The 19,561-nt window shown below is 34.1% G+C and overlaps 2 protein-coding genes across 8 annotated transcripts in view; one reads left to right on the top strand and one right to left on the bottom strand.

Moving 5' to 3' along the window:
- The window catches only part of LOC149802710 (ubiquitin carboxyl-terminal hydrolase 39-like), a 52,963-nt gene extending 51,964 nt beyond the window's left edge, over positions 1-999 (bottom strand). Inside the window, exon 1 of the mRNA XM_089952117.1 lies at positions 675-999. Coding sequence (XP_089808243.1) covers positions 675-984 — 310 coding nt within the window. The 5' untranslated portion in view covers positions 985-999. The remainder of the gene's footprint in view (positions 1-674) is intronic.
- A 2,088-nt stretch (positions 1,000-3,087) lies between these two features.
- LOC149802709 (UPF0561 protein C2orf68 homolog) overlaps positions 3,088-19,561 on the top strand; it is a 51,995-nt gene continuing 35,521 nt past the window's right edge. For 3 of the 7 annotated variants that reach the window (XM_089952112.1, XM_089952111.1, XM_089952110.1), the window contains exons 1-4: positions 3,112-3,259; positions 10,474-10,585; positions 15,084-15,211; positions 18,252-18,331. In XM_089952112.1, coding sequence (XP_089808238.1) covers positions 10,479-10,585; positions 15,084-15,211; positions 18,252-18,331 — 315 coding nt within the window. In that variant the 5' untranslated portion in view covers positions 3,112-3,259; positions 10,474-10,478. Of the gene's footprint in view, positions 3,260-10,473; positions 10,586-15,083; positions 15,212-18,251; positions 18,332-19,561 lie in introns of all 7 variants that reach the window. The other 4 variants (XM_089952114.1, XM_089952116.1, XM_089952113.1 and 1 more) reach the window with 4 other exon arrangements.

Raw genomic sequence — 19,561 nt, 5'->3', positions numbered from 1 at the left:
AAGTCACATTTTCAGGAATATCTCACATAACGGCAACTAAAATAATGGCACTTTTCTATAAAGTAAAGTTATAATGTTTTAGTCAGACTTTACTTACTCTGATGTCTTTTCTCTAATAAATTCAAATTCTCACAAAAGAAATGGACCTGTTTTCAAGTTTCATTGGCCTACATTTCAGTTGACTGGAAAGCGATGAAAGCCGGGGATGCTGAAATCAGGTTAAGTTCAAATATTATTCTTTCAAGAAACGAATAAAATTATATTATGCCTATTGGAACTGTAAAGCAATGTTTCGTTGCGTTCAAAAAACATATCCCTAACATGAACCTCCTTAAACATACCATTTGCTAGTGTCATATTTTCATTCCGCCTGGATAAAGACAGAACAGTAAGTATATTAATTACACATAAATTAGTGGAAGAGAGTCGATATATGCTGCTAAATGTCTAAGATATTCCTGAAACTTTGATTACTCGTTCCAATGTCAACGACATCAGAAAACACTATACATGGCCGTTATTTGGATAGTAAGACAAAGCACTAAAACAAAACCAACATGTGCTATGTCTTACATTGTAGGTCTATACAGAAACTTCGCAATTCTAACTACAAGTGATAACCAGTGTTGTACGAGTTATCAAGTCTTCTAGTACGTCCCTAAGTATGTCTTTACCTATTTCTGCGAAAAATTCATCTGGAATTTTTTTCTTCGTTTTTTTGGGAGGACTACTGTGCGTCTTTTTACTTTGTTTCTCTGGATTTCGCCTCTCTTTGCCTGATTCAATATACTTCTTGGACCTCCTTGTCGACCGATCTTTGTGGTCTTTATCCTCATGATCTCTCTTGTGCTTCCTAGACAGACTGTGGTTAGATTCACTGTTTTTGGACGACACATTTTCATCATCTCTTGACCTTTTTAAGATTCCCTTTACCTGTTTAGAGTCTTGACTAGGGTTTACTTTTATCGTATCGTCCGCCATCATGAAACGTGCATGTGAAAAACGTCATTGTGTTTTGCGTGCTAATATCCAACCACAGATCGTGCGATAGTAGATAAAATGGCTCGAATCGCACAAGCATCCATAAAGTGTGTGTGTGTGTGTGTGTGTGTTTAAAGTAACTTTAACTATTTGAGTCATATCGCTAAGGCGCATGTAGTGTGGCAGTTTATAGATATGTATAGCACAAAGGCTTCATGCCGCAGACATGAGACATCATGTCCCATATAATCGCATTATTCTGACACCAGATCGACCAGTCCTAATACTTTCATCTTAATGCTGATTTTACACAAATCTTTGGTATGACTCGGCCTTGCTTCTTCATAAATAGGCCTTGCCGCAATCTTCATAAATAGGATGAAAATAAATTGGAACTTAAATTGTAAATAAGCACTTTTTCGTCACTGTTTGAACTAAATTTGATCTCTTATTTTAAAGTGACATCGAGACAATAAAAATTAACGCTTACTTTAAACAATAGTGAACATTTCTTAAAGAAATTTTCACTTAAATGTGACGGACAAGTTGTGCAATGAAAATTATTTTACGCAATGGGGATTTCAGAAATCAATAGTGGTCTTTATCTCGAAAATAGATAACGTTTTATTGGTTATTTTTATATAAATAACTTAATTGAAACGTTACAATTTAATAATATAAATAATGTAACCCATTTCATATGAATGTCACCGGGCTGCCACACAACAGAAAACTACATTCGCTATTGGAATTTCAAGCTTAGTAAATTATTAATTTATAAGCTTTATTTTATATTATTATTATTATTATTACTGAAGAATATTTCTTAACTGTATGATTTTCGGTTTGCAAACTTGCTTTAAATAATGACATAATTTTTGTGTATCGTGTTTCACATGATAGGGACCAAACTGATGCGCAATGTAACTATCTTATCTTATGATTCAGCTCTGAAGTTTATTAATTATACGTTTTTAAGTTAATCAGTTTATTTTGAATATATTTATATTGTGGTTTCTTGTGGAGAAAATTATACCAACTGATGTCAACCATGCTTGATGGCTGCTTTATGTATCTTAACCAATACTCGCGTCTGATTTTGATTGGGAAAATTTGCTCTAGAATCTAGTCTTGGAAATTGAACCATGTGACCTTCGGATCTTGAGCACTGAGCTACTCCATGATTACGAATCCTCCTTTGCGTAAATTACAAGAAATAAAATAAAATAGACAAAAGGTCTGATATATTTCAATTTGTGTGTTAAAAAATGAGAAATATTTAATTAGAAATATCTTTTTACTGACGTTTAACTCTGCATCTTATTTTTGTTTGTTTATTATCATGCTCATTAAGCACGACATCAAAGTTATTCTTTCATGTGCCTATTAAGGAGACGCAGAAGTTCCCCAAGACGACAGTCCACGTTCAGCCGACTATAACGTTCATATATCTTTAATAAATTAATTTCAATTCTCTCAGTTTCATTTTCAGTAAGTGCCTATTACCGTACGCATACTCTATTCTGATACACCTTATTACAAAAATCAGTTAAAAACCAAAATAAATAATTTCTATTGTGTGCTATTTTCACTGCGCTAAAGCCTTGTACTATCAGAAAGTTTGGTAATGAACATTATTTCATGAGTAATAATTTCCATTTTCATACGGCAATTGCGTACTTTTTCAAATGCGCACGTTTTATACAGTTAGATTTAGTTTTGAAAATTAATTTATTTTCTGTTTTGCAATGCAAACAAACATATATGCATCTCATGATTAAAAACTTTCGAATTTTTAATAAAATAGTAAAAACACAACAAATAATTTCCATTGCTTATTTTGTTTCCATATTTGAGAGAGAGAGAGAGAGAGAGAGAGAGAATTTGATTGCCTATGGTGTTGTCATAGATAGACAGACATACATAATTGTGTGTATGCTTTTAAAACATCACACTGACCGAATTTACCCTCCTTACAACACGCGACTGACTGTACATGACGTGTAAATTTGTTGCGAAAGCAGCCGCCTAAACCCTATACGCTTTGAACCGGAATGAACGTTTAGTGTTATAATTATGTTATACCCAAGTTTTGATGACGTTTACACAAGGAAGTCATGAAATTCCGACTCGGGTAGAATCGTCTGTACACGACAGAATTTTTTTTTCTCACCTTCATTTCGGCGTTTGATCACAATATCATGGCAAATACACCCAAGGCTCGGATCGATATGAAACATGGGTTTATTAAAAGCATAATCAGGAATCAAGTTGACAGGTAAACTATAATTTGATAGTCACCGATTCATGCGTCCAAGAACATTCCACAGACCACAGGTGGCCAACGCAAACTTAATCTTTAAAGAAAGCAATAACCTGAAGGTAGCTATGCGCAAGGTATTTTGAAAAACGCATTTTCAAGGTGCAACTTTAACTTCTTTTGATTTATCATGGTCTCATTATTACATATTTATATTCCCCCCCCCCCCCCAAACCTAGCTCTACAACGTTAGACATATCACCCGATATTTTTGTTCGGGAGTGGGGTGGTGTGTGTGTGATGGGTCTTACAGCCTAACTAACGGTGCTGTGTAGCGTATTTTGATGTCGACTAGCAGTGTAACAAAAGTCAAATTTTCAGGAATATCACACACAACTGGCAACCAATAACGACCATTTTCTACAAAGTAAAGTTGTAATATTTTTGTCAGACTTTACTTATCCTGGTGTCTTTTCTTTAATAAATTCACAGTCTTACAAAAGAAATGGACCTTTTTTCAAGTTTCGTTGGCCTACATTTCAGTTGGCTGGAAAACGATGAAAGCCGGGAATGCCGAAATTGGGTTAAGCTCAAATATTATTCTTTAACAAAAGGAATAAAAATATATTATTCCTATCAGAACTTTAAGCAATGTTTCATTTCATTCAAGAAACATATCCCACAAACAAACCTGCTTAAAGATACTTCGGCATACCTCGACTACCGTCACGTTGCAACAAATTCAAATGTAGTCAACGGAACATGAAAATGCATCCATTTGCTAGTGTGATATTTTCATTCCGCCAGGATAAAGACAGCAAAGTAAGTATATTAATTACACATAAATTAATGGAAGAGTGTTGATATAGGCTGCCAAGTGTGTGAGATATTCCTGAAACTTTGACTACTCATTCCGATGTCAACCGACATCAGAACACACTATACAAGGCCATTAGTTGGGTAGTAAGACATAGCACTAAAACAAAAACGTGCTGTCTTACATGGTAAGGCTATCATAAACCCTAAGGAGCAGTTAAAAAATTGAAATCTAAAATTAACCGGTTGTCAAAATTTCCGACCTTTGGAGATAAAGTTTTCTCTCAACAAACTGGAATTTGTAGAAATGTTAAAAAAATGTGTATATGTTTATAATACCTTTAAATAAATTTATATTATCATTGAATTTATACATGTAAATAAAACAAGATATTTAAAACGTGTTCAAATTTTTCATTTTTCATTGGAGAAAATTGTCAATGATTGTGCATTATGATTCACATCACTTTGATTTACTCCAAAATATAAACACAATCCCCATGAATAAAAAATGCAAACATCACATTACTATTTATTGTTTCAGTTTCATGGATATATGTAAAAAGATTGAGACTGTGCTTAATGAGACTTTATCAAGATGGCAAGGGTTAAGTCGTATTTATAGCAATGTAGGTTGGAGCTGAAAATCGTCAAAGTAGCAAACCAGTTCAAAAGCTGGTGATAACTCCTGTGAAAAATTGTACCTCTAGCATTTGAAAAGGTCTGAATTTGGCATGTGGTATGCTGATTTTGGTAAAAATTTTGATATAAATTTACAGTGTAACATATTTTTGAGCCTTGAGAATGATGTCAGTAAGTAAATCTACTTCAGCCTTCGTGCCGACAGTGCATCTTCTAGTTTGGATTACATGTCCGACCCACTTAATTCAAAACTCAATTTCATTCAGTGTGCATCAGATAAAATTGTCAAAAATATCTTTAAAAAATAGTTGTTGTTGTTTTTGTTGTGGGGTTTAACGCCATATTTCAGCACACGATAGGCTATGCATGGTGGCCAGTATTAATGGTGGAGGAAGAACCTGGGAAGAACCACCGACCCACGAGAAGCTACTGGCGAGCGTTCTCACGTTAGCCGAATCTTAGACTCAAACCCACGCAGACAGAGGTGAGATGGCAGTGATCCATAATGGAGAGCGCTTTAGACCACTCGGCCACTCGGGGCCCCCTTTAAAAAATAGTAAAATCATTGCACTTTCTAAATATGTATGTGTATATAGCTGCCAACCCTCACAACTTTGGTGTGAATTTCACGACTTTTTCAGCGATTCACAGATTCACGATGCAAGCAAAAAATTCATGAATTATCCAATTCTCAATTATTTTTAGATCTTTAGTAAAATAACTGATTTCTGTTAAGCGCTGGTTGTGATATTGGCAGTTGCCGAAACAGTCCGGTACTGCTGGTCACGATATTAGTAGAACTACAGCCGATTGGTACAGTTAGCCTGGTAGCAAGCATTTTAGCCTATTTAAATCTATATGTATCTATATGTATAAGAGTAGTTTTACAAATGCTTTTGAGAGAAACTTGGGCCTTACCAGACTTTTGCTCTGTGCATGCGTCACCAACACTGATTTGAATTACTGTTTGGCATCACATGTAAGATCTTAAAATTGGCTTCACCACCAAGGAAAAAAAAAATGTTTTGCTCAAAAAGTGAAGTTTAATTTGGAATATACCAAAAATTGGCCGTGCATTCTGTCATTAAACATTGATATACATCATGATTTTTGCACACTGTGACAAATTTTAGTATTAGGCATGGTGGCAGAGATGATGTGAGGAAGTACATCAGTTGCAAAAAAAACACGTATAAGTTGGGAAAATTAAGAATTCGCAGATTTCAGCTCTGGAATATTTTAAGCCATCGACGGAAGACTGCATGCTACCAACGCTGAAGCATTATTTATGAGTTTTCTTGTTGAACACAATCTACCTTTATCAGCTGGAGACCAAGCTAAACATTTGTTCCAACAAATGTTCCCGGACTCAAAGAACGCTTCCAAATTTTCCTGTGGAAGAACCGAAAGTGCTGCAGCTCCTGTGCATTCCTCACAGCAACAGAGACAGTGAAAGAGTATTTTCTCTAGTTAGGAAAAATAAGACAGACTTTAGGGCCTCCATAGGTGCAGAAAATTTGTCAGCAATTTTAGTCACCAAGATCAGCCAGCAGGCAAGAAGAATGAACTGTTTTGAAAACAAATTTATGATCAAGCAGTTGAGAAAGTTCAAGTCTGCCACAGTATCATGTCTTGATAAATAACCACAAGAACAAGTGAAGTTTATGAGTACCATAATAAATAGAAATGGAGATATATTTCTGCATATATGTAGTGTTTTAGTTTTATATTGCGATCTTGATATAGTGTAGTATTGATGGTCAGGGTGGATGGAGTTATTGTCATGGTATTTTTCACTAATTCATGTCCAAATTCACTCATTTTTATCCCTATTTTAACTGATTGCGAGCCTGGAAGGTTGGCAGCTATGTGTGTAGAGTGTGTATTTGTGAGAATAAGAGGATAAAATGCTATCTAAATATTTCATAGTGCCTTTATTCACCATAAAACAAGTGTTAAAATAATTCCTGATACTCAAGATTTGGGGTTTTAACTTAAAATATATGCCAATAATTTCATGCAAGATGTTACCACTTTAACACAGGATATGGTACAAAAAGAGACCTGTTCCAATCTCCTGGCCTATTGTTAATTTTCAAAAGCCTATTAGAGTTATCCCCTCCTTGCTTGTGCATAGCTACTGAAGGGGAACAAAATTATACAGAGTGATAAAATCTTTACAGATTACCAATGACCTGTTACTACGAAAGACCATGTAAATCATGCTGGTAAAGAGACGATGTAAGTAACTTCCAAAAACCTTGTTCCACTCCTGAGATATTTTTTATTCATCAAGCTATCATTGGTTTTCTGTGCTGCACTAAACTGAAGTTACTGGCTCCGAAACTTACCAAGTTTGTGACTTTAGCCCACAGGGACAAACTTATGCTTATATGCAATGTGCTCTATTTGCTGAGAGATATGGTGTTTGTGACTGTATGTACATTCCTAAATAAATCTGAGAACAGTGGTAGATGCAAAATAAAGCTCCTACTTACGATTAGCTCAATTCAACTTTATGAATCCTGAGGTAATTTAGTCGCTCACTGTAATGTTTTTCTTTTAGGTTATTGCCTTTTTTCAACCTTATGTTTGCATTGAGCACCTGTGACACAGACAACCATGGAACTTGGGATAAATATAGTAACGGGATAATTTTAGAATTTTAGAATTAAAAAAAAAATGGAATGTTTCTTTACATATTTCAAGTTTGCTGAATTTAAAAATTAACTCATCTTCATGATATCTTTTCAGATAATTTCACAAGAAGCATTTAAACACATGCACCATCCACCATTTTTAATATTGGTCTTGGTCACTTTTTGCAGAATCTTTACATCATGTTATTTCAAGCTGAAATTTGCATATTTCTTACATATGGTTATTTAGAAATGTTGGGTGAACATTCAGCTTTAAGAATTGACTTTAAGAATTATCAAGTATCCCCCCTCATCATGTTTATATGAAATACTATATTCTTGAGTCATGTTGAAATTACATCTTACTGTTTCACTTTAATGTTTTATGCATTTTTATGTGTGCAGAAGTCAAAACTTTATGATATCTTTTTAAAAACATTCACAGCATGCATTCAAACAAATGCACTATCCACCATTTTAATATTGGTCTTTATGTCACTTTTTGCAAATTCTTGACCTCATGTTTATTTCAGGGTGAAATTTGCATATTTCTTACATATGGTTATATAGAAATTTTATGTGAATATTCAGATTTAATAATTAAATTTACTTTTTCATTGTTTTGGGTACTTGTTAAGCTTTTTGTGCTTTTTTGAAGCATCCCACCCCCAATCATTTTTGCATGAAATGCCATAATGACAATTCATGCACGAATTGAAATTATAGCTTACTCTTAACATAGTGCATAATCAATTCATTACATTTTTCTTGTGCATATATATGTTGATCTGACAACACAGTTTAGTAAACAACAATTGCCACTTTTGAGATCATATATGAAAAGATAGGTTTGATAAATTTTCATATCTTTAAAATTTATGACAAAAAAATAAACAAAAAATAACTTACATTGAATACTTCCACAATTCTACAATGGATATCAGTCACATGTAAAAAAATTCTTGAAAAATTAATAATTCACTTTTTCATACTGTACAGGTTTTCCACTAATTTATTATTACAGTCAATTAGCATTTCTATGATGTAAATTGTGTATGTTGCAACATTAAATTTTGCATGTCAATTTTTCTTATATTTTCTTCATAATTATGACCATTTTTAAACATTTCATGAATTAGTATAAGGTTGTGAAATCAGAGAGTGCAAGAGAAGGAACTGGCACTGAGTTCTCATGAAATATTTATGATTTTTTTTAAAAATTATAAATATAGTGATACGACACAGATCGATTGTTTGTTCTTTATAATGCCAATATTCAGAATAGATTGATATTCACAATAAATGCCATCAGTTTTCATTTCTTCAAATATTTACATTTTACCTTATATACTAGTGTACAAGCCAAATAATTTAGGAAAATATAAAGCCGTGGAAGAAGTGGCGGGGTCAGTTTATCCATGGGCCCATGTGTAAACTTGACAGTTTTTAAGTCTTTTTCTTGACTGCTGTAATGGCTGTAAATCTTGGGACACAAAAAAATAATTTTATGTGTCCTAAGACATGTGGATGTAAAAAATCATTTTTGGTGTTCTGACACTTATTTAACTGTTATAAAGTACTATGATTGATTTTGATATTATTTTGCATGTGCATATTTTCTCATTTCTCCAACATGAAATTAAATAAAGGTAAATGCAGACTTGATAATTCGTGGGCCGGTTGGGTTTGCCTGGGAGACCAGGCTGAACTATAATGTACATTACTTACACAGTGCAAAGCGTGCATAGAATCACCAAACATATTAGATGCAGATTTTGTTTTATTCATTGTTTCGACGAAATTGCATTATTCCAGATAACATTTCAGCTAGTCCGTAACAGCAGTTTCATTTACGTTGAATCACTCACTCAGAAATTATTCATTTTCAATGATACAATCGATCCTACAAACTGAGGTAATATTTATGAAAAGGTACACACGTTTAATTGTACAAGACACATAACCAGTATAATGTACATGTTCATGAGTGGTAATAATATAGGCTAAAATTCTCATTATAATCAACTAAAATCATCATCAATCTGCTTTAGTTTTGTGTTTTGGCTGAACAACATCTTAACTTTGCACACAATGGAAAGCTTGATTTTTTGGCATCAACTTTGTTGATAGTTGGCATGATTTATCTTTCATTTTTCATCAGCAATACAGGCCAGTTAATCATTAAAACTCTGAAACTGGCTTGTGTTAAGAGGGAATTTTGACCAGCAACTGTGCTAGTACATTGATGTGCAATTGCCTTTCATTCCATAATATTAGCACAATTACTGTAGTTTCGTAAAACAGAATGTAAGGCACACCTGTAAACATTTCCAAATCCAAATAGGGAGGCTGAAAAAAAAAATAGGGAGATTGGGATCTAAAATCGTGAGGTTTTTCTTAGCATTTCCACTATGTGTGAAATTCGCAAAGTATGCACTGTTTGTCCCTTTTATGTCCCTTAATTTCCCCCAGGACATGTCATATTTTCAAATTCTGGTCAGCTGTGGCCAGACTGCACAATAGCTAAAGGTTAATCTCAAATAACAAGCAAGAAAGCTAAAGGTGCCTAAATAGGCAGCCTCATGGTACTGTGCATGTGGCAACTATTTTCCCCTTGTATATCCGACCTTATTTCCTTATTGTGAACTCATAAGGCATTTAGTATTGTTTACTATAAAACACATGTATTCTGAATTAGTTTTTTAGGACACATGCTGCGAGTTATGTATTTTCATTCATTCCTTTTAATTTAATGATAGTAATTAACATTTGTATATACGGTATAAAAATGACAGGTGTTCACTCGTTTAAGTTTCTTTGGTGGAAATGGCACTATAGCATATGGAGCTACAGCATTCATAGTGATCATTCTTGGGATTGAAATTAATTGTCGACAATTTTATTGTTGTGGTTTGTTTTTGGTTCTGGTTTATTTTCTGACATTTGTGTTCCTGTAGAGGTATAAAAAAAATCATAAATTTATGTGAATAATGTTCAAACTTAACATTCCATTTATTGAAAAAGCAAATTCTTTCTTGTAAAGTAATAATTTTTCACAGGTGATACAAGGGAAAATGGCTTCCATGGATTGCCTATGATATATATATATATTAATATAGGACTTTTCTTTTTAAGGATAAATGAAAATCAAAGACGTAATAATCAGGAGTTATTATGATATCAGGAGGTTGGTGCGGAACAACCCTAAGAATCAGGATATTTTTTCTCCCGACGTGAGAGTTGACAGGTATGGTGTAAGGTTGCTTACATCAAAGCAAACTACAGCTCTCGGCTTTTATGGCATTAGCATAATTTTATAAGCATTATTTCTGAAACTTCATTATCGTATTTTCATTCAAGCTTAGTACAGTGGTGCCCATGATTTGACTCCAAGGGATGTACTTAATTCATCAGAGTGTACTTCATTCAGCACATGTTTAAACCTATAATGTACATATGGTAGCACCATTATATAAATACGTTCAGAAGCCTAATTGAGAGCATTGAATCAAACCATTTTGCTGTTCATTGTGTTGTGATACTGGGATCACATTTTAATGGTATTTACAATTTCAGACCAAAATAAAAACGTAATTACTGGTGCATTGATATAAAATGTCCAATGCAGTAATGCATAAACAAACAATAATCGAGTCTAAAGGGAAAAGTAGTGTTACATTAACTCGCGAATGCCCAATTCTTGTCATTGTTTGATCAAGTTATAAACAAATCTAAATTAGACTGAAACAATGCCTCAAGATATCACCCATCATTTGTAAATACAAGTATGAGTCTAGCCTCAAAAATACATTTGACACCAAAAATTACACCAAAATTTGTAATACATTTAGTATAATGAATGAAAACATGTTTGTATAATCATATTCCTTGGTATAAATGTATGCTTTGTCATAAAATGAAGTTTTTGTGTGTTTTTGAACTGAAATTTTCCATTCTTTAATTTTTTTACATACCTAAGAGTCACTGTTCTTGCTAGCATGAGTGATCTATAAAAAAAAAGACATAAGTCGGGGGTTTTCAGCAAAAATTCTCATACATTGTAGCATTATTTTTATAAAATGATCTCCATAGTATTTTAAAAGTAGTCATAGGTGACTGTAGATATTTATTTATTTAGTTTTACTGCATTTTGAAAAATGGTCTTGCTTATTTTCTGCCAGATTTGTTGTACAAATGTCATATACGCTAAATGTAGACAGTTGACCTTTAAATGATGAATTCATTCAGGTGTACTAATGCTGGCTTTTTACATAGGAATGCAGAGGTAATTATGTTTCCATTTTGAGAAAATCTAATTATTGATTGCAAGCATCTTATGCATTGTCCCCAGTTGCTAAAAACAACAGGATCTTAGCCAGTAAAAAGGGAAACTATTAAAAACACCCATTTCCCTTTTAATGCACAAACTCATACAGATCATGTAGGCGTTCAATACTGACTATTTCAACTAAGGTGTCATTTTGTAGAATTTAATAATTCATTCTCGGGTCAAAGTATTTCACAAAATTTCCCCAGTATGTAACACATGCCTAAAATGGGACGACAGATTCTTGTCGTTTGGTCAGGGGATTTTCCTCATGGAAAAGTGCCAACATTGTAATTGCAGCAGGTAAGCATTTACGTCATTAAAATAAGGCCCCCCCACCCCGCAACCAAACAAGCTATATTTTGCTTTGACCATCAAGTAGATTGCCCCATTTTTTTCTGACATTACTGGTAGCAGAGACCAACTGCCCAGGACAAAATTCTGAATGAAGCTTTTAGCCTCTAATTAATTCAGACTCTCGGTCACTTGCTAGTGATTATTAAATTTATTTTGACTGTCTATTGCATGTGGATGATAAGTAAAATCCATCATCTTTTACCCATGGCATTAAATCTTTCAAAATGCTCACCATTTTGGTACTAATTCCTGTCAAAACAGAATGTATCCATCAGTTACTGACCTTTTTAATAAATTGCTAACTTGTGTGGAAGGCAGCATCACCTAAAGAGTAACATGTGGAATTCCTAGTGATATAGTCCTCGCTAGATGGGGGACTGTGGAATTGTATGGGACTGCAGAGGAATCAGCTTTACCACCAAGCTGAAAGTGTACCTTGCTGCTCTGCTTACCACCCTCCTGTATGCCAGTGAGACATGGACTGTCTATCACAGTCATTCCAGACAACTTAATCAATTCCACATGAGCTGTCTCTGCAGGATTTTGAGGATCAGTTGTCAAGACAAAATTCCTGACACAGATGTTCTCATGAGGGATGGAATCCCATCCCTCTTCATGTTGCTATAGAGGGTCCAGGTTAGATGGGGAGGACATGTCATTCACATGCCCAAGGAACAGATTCTAAAACAGCTGCTCTATGGTGAACTCTGAGGGAAAGCACACTGTTGGAGGGCAAAAGAAGTATTTCAAGGACTCAATGAACGTGTCCTTAAAAAACCTGCATATCAACAATGCCTCATATGAGACCTTTGCACAAGACCATCCCTCCTGGCACCCACACAGCAGAACAGTGGAGAATTGCTGAGGCACAGAGAAAATGTGCCACTTGAATGGCAAGAGTTGTCAACACTTTTACTTCAGTACCAACCCTTGTATGCTTTACATGCGGGAGAGACTTCCATGCCCAGATTGGCTTCACTAGTCATCTCTGGACACACCGCTTGACATTAGAGAACTAAAGCTGATGGACAAACGCACACATGCAGATGAACTATATTAAGCCTTGTTGGTGACATAGATGTCATATTGTTTCATTTTTTAGCATCACCCTCTGAGTTTATATTATATGTAATATGTCTTTAGTTCATGTACCATTTTGTTCATTTTAAAAGTACAAGTACTAAATGGAGAAGTGGTGGGAAGTATTTATTTGATCCAATGAGTATAGAATATATTTATATCTTGAGTAGCTGACACATACTTTTAAGAGTAATAATGTGTATAATATTTAACTATATGAAGTAATGAAAAGTGATGTGAATATTTGAGATATTTTAATTCGGCTATCAATTAAAAACAGAATGACTTCCACAATGAATAATAGTGATATTAATTGTAAAAGCATATGTGTGCATTTTTTTAACCCCCCTTCCTTTCTGTAGAAGTGTGTACTTTTTGTACCCCACTCCCCCATGCATACGTATACTTTTGCTTAGTAACCCTCCCCAACTTTATAGTTTGTTGGTGTTTGAATCAGACAGGAGTTTCTTTAATAACATGGTTGTGATAAATGCATGGGCGGGTCATTGTTTTCAAGTAACAGATGTGATCTTTGATAATCTTAATCATTCCTTAAATTTTGGATTTAAATCTCTTTGAAAAAATGTGTACAAGTGTTCTTTCTTTGTATTTGTTCAAATATTTTTTAGAAGTTTTAAAACTAGACATTGCAAATATTGAATGCAGGTGACACAGTTTTGACTGCAATAGACTGTTCTGGAAACTAGAAAAGGACAGTTTACATTAAGAGCTTCCATCTGCTTTGAAAATGCCAACAAACTGACAGTATTAGGGGTCCCATGGGACAATAAGGTTAGAAATTATAAATTTATGAATGAAATGACTTAGTTTTATGCATTTTTATATCCTTGATGCTTTCCATATTTAAAAACTGTAGGGGGTGGGGTACAAATAAACGTGAAGGTGTGTGAATAATACATGTTGTTTGTTGTTGGCTAAGGTAAATAGGTTTTACATGTAGTAACTATAATATAGTTTGTGTTATTATGTGCATACGTACTACTTAGTCTTATACTCCCCTCTGTGCATATGCAGACCTGCCAGCTCTTATGATTTCAGTGTAAGTCTTACAAAAATTATCCGTAAAATATGGACTTACTGCATCCTAGCAAAAACTATGGAAAAATGATCGTTGTTGAAAAGTCTGGATGATTGGTTCATCCTTGTTTTATTTGGATCTGGGTTTCTCCTTAGAATTAGTGAAAGTAGTCAGGGAACCAGACTAACCTTACAAGAGCACCCCAGACAGTTTAAACTGCACCTTTTGTTCATGCGAAGTGTCTGCATGATCAAACTGTTGATTATAGAATTTTTAAAAATGGTGTCCAGAAAGCAATGCATGTTTTAGATGAAAGGGAAAATAAACTTCTTGAAAAGTGTTAATAATCAACACAGAAGAAGAAAAAGGAGTATTCAGATTATTGTGAATAAAAGTTTGGAAGGACACAATTATGTTTATTAGACATCACATGCCAATTTGAGTATGTCTTATGGCGGGAGATATGATTGCCGTCGTCACATGAAATGGAAAAGAATTTACAAGAATTATGTCAAGTTGAGAGATAGCAACAAGCCAGTGAGCTGCATAGGGTTTGGAACTAGAGTTTGTGCAACTGTACTAGTGGTAAATAAAGTATATGCATACTTTACAAACTTTTCAGTTTAACATAATGTTCATCGTCGATGCGTCAAACTTTTAATCACGTTTTCCAGCTTTACAATAGCAGTTATTGTTGTTTTGTTACAACTTACTGAAAACTGATCAATCTTTAGGAAAAATATCAACTACCTTACTGAGACGGACTTGTCAGCATTAGCAGGTTGGCATATGTACTAAATGACAGCCCATGAGGAAATAATTTTTTTTAATAACAATGGCATAAAGTTTACATCCTTTATTCATGCAATGGTTGCAGATTAACATGTGTCGTTGGGTGTCACATTTTTCAACTTCTTATGGAATTCTGCCTTTATTTTGCAGGGACAACTATGACAAAGAGGTTAAGGCATCTAAGTCCAGTGAGAAAGGAAAGAGATCATTTGCAGCACCTCGTCTGCGTAAGCCTGATGTGTCCCTTTACTTCCCGCCACATAAGGGCACATCATCAGGTAAACTAAACTCATCGTTGTGCATAACGGTACTTGCCAAGGTGTGATTTATCTGAGTTACTGAAGTCCTTTTTTTATATGGCTCTGAGAGCATGATTTTAATACAAGAAATACCAAAATGACTGCATTAGTCCGATTCTCAATTTGTTTTGATAAAGCAGTCAACATCTGGATGTAGTTAGTTTGGTATTCATTCTAATGAATGAATAATGAATGACACTAAATGAATGAATAAATAATTAAAACTAATGGAGTTCTAATAACGCTATTGCAAATTTAAATTCTAGAACTTTTTTCTCTATGACGTTATGAAACAATATGTTAGAACTGGATTATGTTGGTAGACCAGATTTCTACCCAGACTTATCACCAGTGGCAGTAAATGTACATGATGAAGGGCCTGTCATAGTTGTACAAACAAAAAGAAAAACAAACAACAGAAATGCAACTAGAATTCTATATTTATAAATGAAGATTGAAACATTATGCAAGTGTTTTTTATTGACAAGCAAGGATATAATGGAACCTGCTACTTACTAGATATTTGTACTTGCCTGGCCCATCAATACAGATATTAATTATCTGGACAGCTGTTGGGAAAATAGATCATTTTCAGTAGTATACAAATTGTCCAGACAGACATGAAAGTAATTATTTTTTAGTATTGGGGGTTGATGTCAAATAATAGGGATAATTTGATTAACACATTAACCCCTGGCAACGAGTATACTTCCCTGATCTCCTGCGTGCCTCGCTAAAGTGGTTTAGTTTGCATAGCTTGTATCCTGAGCGCCGAGTTTAAGAGGCAGCATTTAGCAAGGCTTTTCTCCCGCACGACGAGTTAACTCGGCGCAAACCATTGGTTGATTTAAAGCCATTTCCTACTAATGCAGGCAGATTACCCAATCAAATTTTAGCTTATACAGATAGAGTGCACATTGCTGAACAGAGGTCTCACTGGACAGTTTATCTGGTGAATTTTCATCCGACGATGACCAATTACAGAAAAATGAGAATAATTTTACACTGAAGATACAAAAAAAAAGAAACTAGTGATTTTTGTAGAAAGCATACATGTGAGATTTTGACTGCAGTAATCAGGTTAATTCCTGATGCAACTGGTGGTTTTTATACTGATCCAACACTGCCACCAACCCCTAAATTTTACATTCATTTTTGACAAGAAATAGCTATTTTGAATATTTTTCTGTGACAAGGCAGCTAAAAGAATCAGTATATACCTTATGCATGAATAAAGTTCACTAGTACTATAACAAAGTAGCATACATTTCATCACCCCTCAACCATCTAGATTTTTAGATATTTACCTCTGTAGCAGACACACATAAATACGTAAGCCAAGTCGACAGCTCATTTGCAGCCCAAGTTAACGCATTTGATCTCCAATGCAAATCTAACTGTGACAGGCAGTCACCAACAAGCCAACCTATTTCCAAGCCTAACTCAAAGTAAATCTGAACCACATTATAGATTTAGCTTATGTGTGGATTTATAAATGCTAGGCTTGTGATAATTAGGTTCATGCCTTCTACCTTAAAAATTAGGGGGGTGTCAAAATATGAAACTATCCAGTGAGACCAGAGGGAAAAAAAATTTCACTTCGATATCAGTTGATTTAGTGAAAATATTTCCATTTTTAATTGATGCAAATTGATGAGAATCAGTCTCTAGGAGCAGACTTTTACTTGACGATTCTGATGGAGAATTTTCTGGATTTTAATCAGACGAGATTGTTAGTGACATCGAAAAAGCTACTGAAAATAACAGCGGTAGTGACGAAAATGAGAATGTTGAAGAAGAAGAAGAAAATGAAATTAGAGCTGATCGATGATCGTAAATGATAAAACACACATTGACAAGAGGCTATACAAAGGACCAGCAACAGATTTTTAGACCCTGATGCAAATGCATTTGATTTCGTGGAGCTTCTTTTTCTTTTGAATAATAAGGTGACTTATTTTAAAAATTTTGATCAAGCATAATTAACATATGTACCTGTGTCTTCATCTGTGTGCATTAGACAGTGCATGCTTCATTTAATGTAGTGCAAGATGGTCAAACATACAGGTTTAAATTTATCAATTTTTTGTGTGTGTACATGTTGTTCAGTAAAATGAAAAAGATTTTTTACTTAGAATTTTATAAATGTTCCCACAACTACAGTACATGTGTTTGATTTAAGTTATAGTTCATGTTATATTATTACATACATTCATTACAAAATGATTATAAATACATGTACACATATAAGTCACATTTATATTCATGATGATATTAATATAATCAGTTGTTAATAATGAGTGTAGTGGGTTTGATCGGATTGTAGAAAAAATATGGAATATATATTTATCTGTTAAATCAAATTGCAGAATAAACTTAACCAGAAATAGAGTACATTTATTTAGAGACAGAAGTCAAAGGATTGGTTTCACCCATTAGCCTATCATGATAAGTAGGAGGTCACGTGGTACCAACTTTACTGTGAACAGGTGAAATTTCTGCTTGTGGCTCTTTCAGCTTGGTGACTGGGTTTTAACAACTGTAATATCAATAAAGCAACAAACAAAAGGAATCTGTTTAGTGACTACAAATCTAACTGATCAGGAAAATAATAGTAATGGGTAACTTACTATGAGACAGAGACCCCATTCAGCTCCGTCATTGCATATTGCTTCCATATTATAGGTAACAATGTACTCATTGCGTTACAGTGAAAGCTACTGAGATCACAGCAGATAAAGAAACAACATGAACCTTTGACCTGATTATGTATGTTCATGACAGTTTCCATTAGAGATGGAATGACAGGTGGTCTCTCATAGCAGAGGTGACTTGAATCAGGTTTTATTGTAACAAAAAGTGGAAATACTTCAGAAACTATTGTATTAGTTTGTAAGAATATCTAGATTGGAAAGAAAATGTTCATAGAGTAGAGAGATCTATTTCTACCCTGGTAAGTGGTCAGTATGGTTTAATCTTAGTCAGCAGTTCAATTAATGTATTTGCTGTTTGATTGCAGAAAATGCGGAAAAGGTTTGTTTATTTAGTTTGGAGTTTGAAGACCAGGATGGAAATATTCACAAGGAACAGGTCTATCAGGTAGATATTTAGAGTAAATACTTTGCAAATATCTAATTATCAGTCTGCTCTTTGTCTGTATTTATAATGATACATTCCTATCCTTATTGTGCTATTTAGATTAACATTTTATATTTGATATTGTTTTGATTGGTGTTTTATAAATGAGAGTTTTGATTGGTGTTTTATAAATGAGATCTCATTGCTGCTATTCTAGTGTCTAACTTGAAACTGGTGTGATTATTGTTTGCCACCTTTTTGCAAAAAAGTGGGTAACAAAGTATTAACCTTTCTATCTGTCCAGTACACTTTTGTTTCTGCTCAACAACTTTAAAACTATTTGAGAATAAGGGATGAAACATGGTATAGTCTTCTATCATTAGTATGCATTTGTCTGGTTGGGGATCCTATATTTAAGGTCATGATCGTTGCTCAGTATTTTCAGTTTTCTGTCCAACTTTCTGTATTGAATTTCATGACATTTGAGATTAAAGGATGAAAGTTTGTATACTGATACATTATTATCATCAGAAGCAAGGTCAAGTTTCACATTTTGAGTTCTGTCTTAAAGGTCACTGTCACAAGTCAGTATTATACCTTTTCCCTCACACTTTCCTTTCTGCTCTACAACTTTCAAGCCATTTAAGATTAAGGGATGAATATTGGTTTATTTGTACATCATTATTAGAAATGGTGTTATGAACAAAACTGGGGATCATGTCTTCAGGGTCAGGTTCACTTGGCATTTAAAGTTATCTATCACATTTTCCATTTCACTCTGTAATGTTAGAGTTGTTTTAGACTAAAGAATGAAACTTGGGTAAGCTTGTAGAACATGATCAGAAAAAACCCGATAACAAAATGATTTATTTTATGAGAAATTGCAACCATTATTATTGTTATGTATTTATTCTGCTGACAGTCCAGATGAAACTACAGCATTGATGAAATTTTACCTAGTAATCACTGTTTACATTTCTAGTGAAATGACTGCATAAATCTTGCAGCCTACATGTCAGTGACATCCAATAGTCACATGATATCAACAATCAACCCCCTTTTCAATGTAAAAGAACGAAAGGCACTTTAATTCTCAAAATATTTTTTGGAGAACAATGACCATATAGTGTCGCAGTTGCAGCAACGCTGAGAAAGTCAGATTGATCAAGAATAGAGCATTTGTCAAGATGGTTTTGTTGCATCATGTGACTACCACGTTGACATATGCTCTGCTTGATGAGTCTGGCTTTG

This window comes from Sinohyriopsis cumingii, chromosome 3 (assembly GCF_028554795.1).
Source record: "Sinohyriopsis cumingii isolate HCF-2022 chromosome 3, ASM2855479v2, whole genome shotgun sequence".
Classification (NCBI taxonomy): Eukaryota; Metazoa; Mollusca; class Bivalvia; order Unionida; family Unionidae; genus Sinohyriopsis; species Sinohyriopsis cumingii.
Note: the sequence above shows the minus strand (reverse complement) of the source record. Positions and strands in the feature narration are given on the sequence as shown.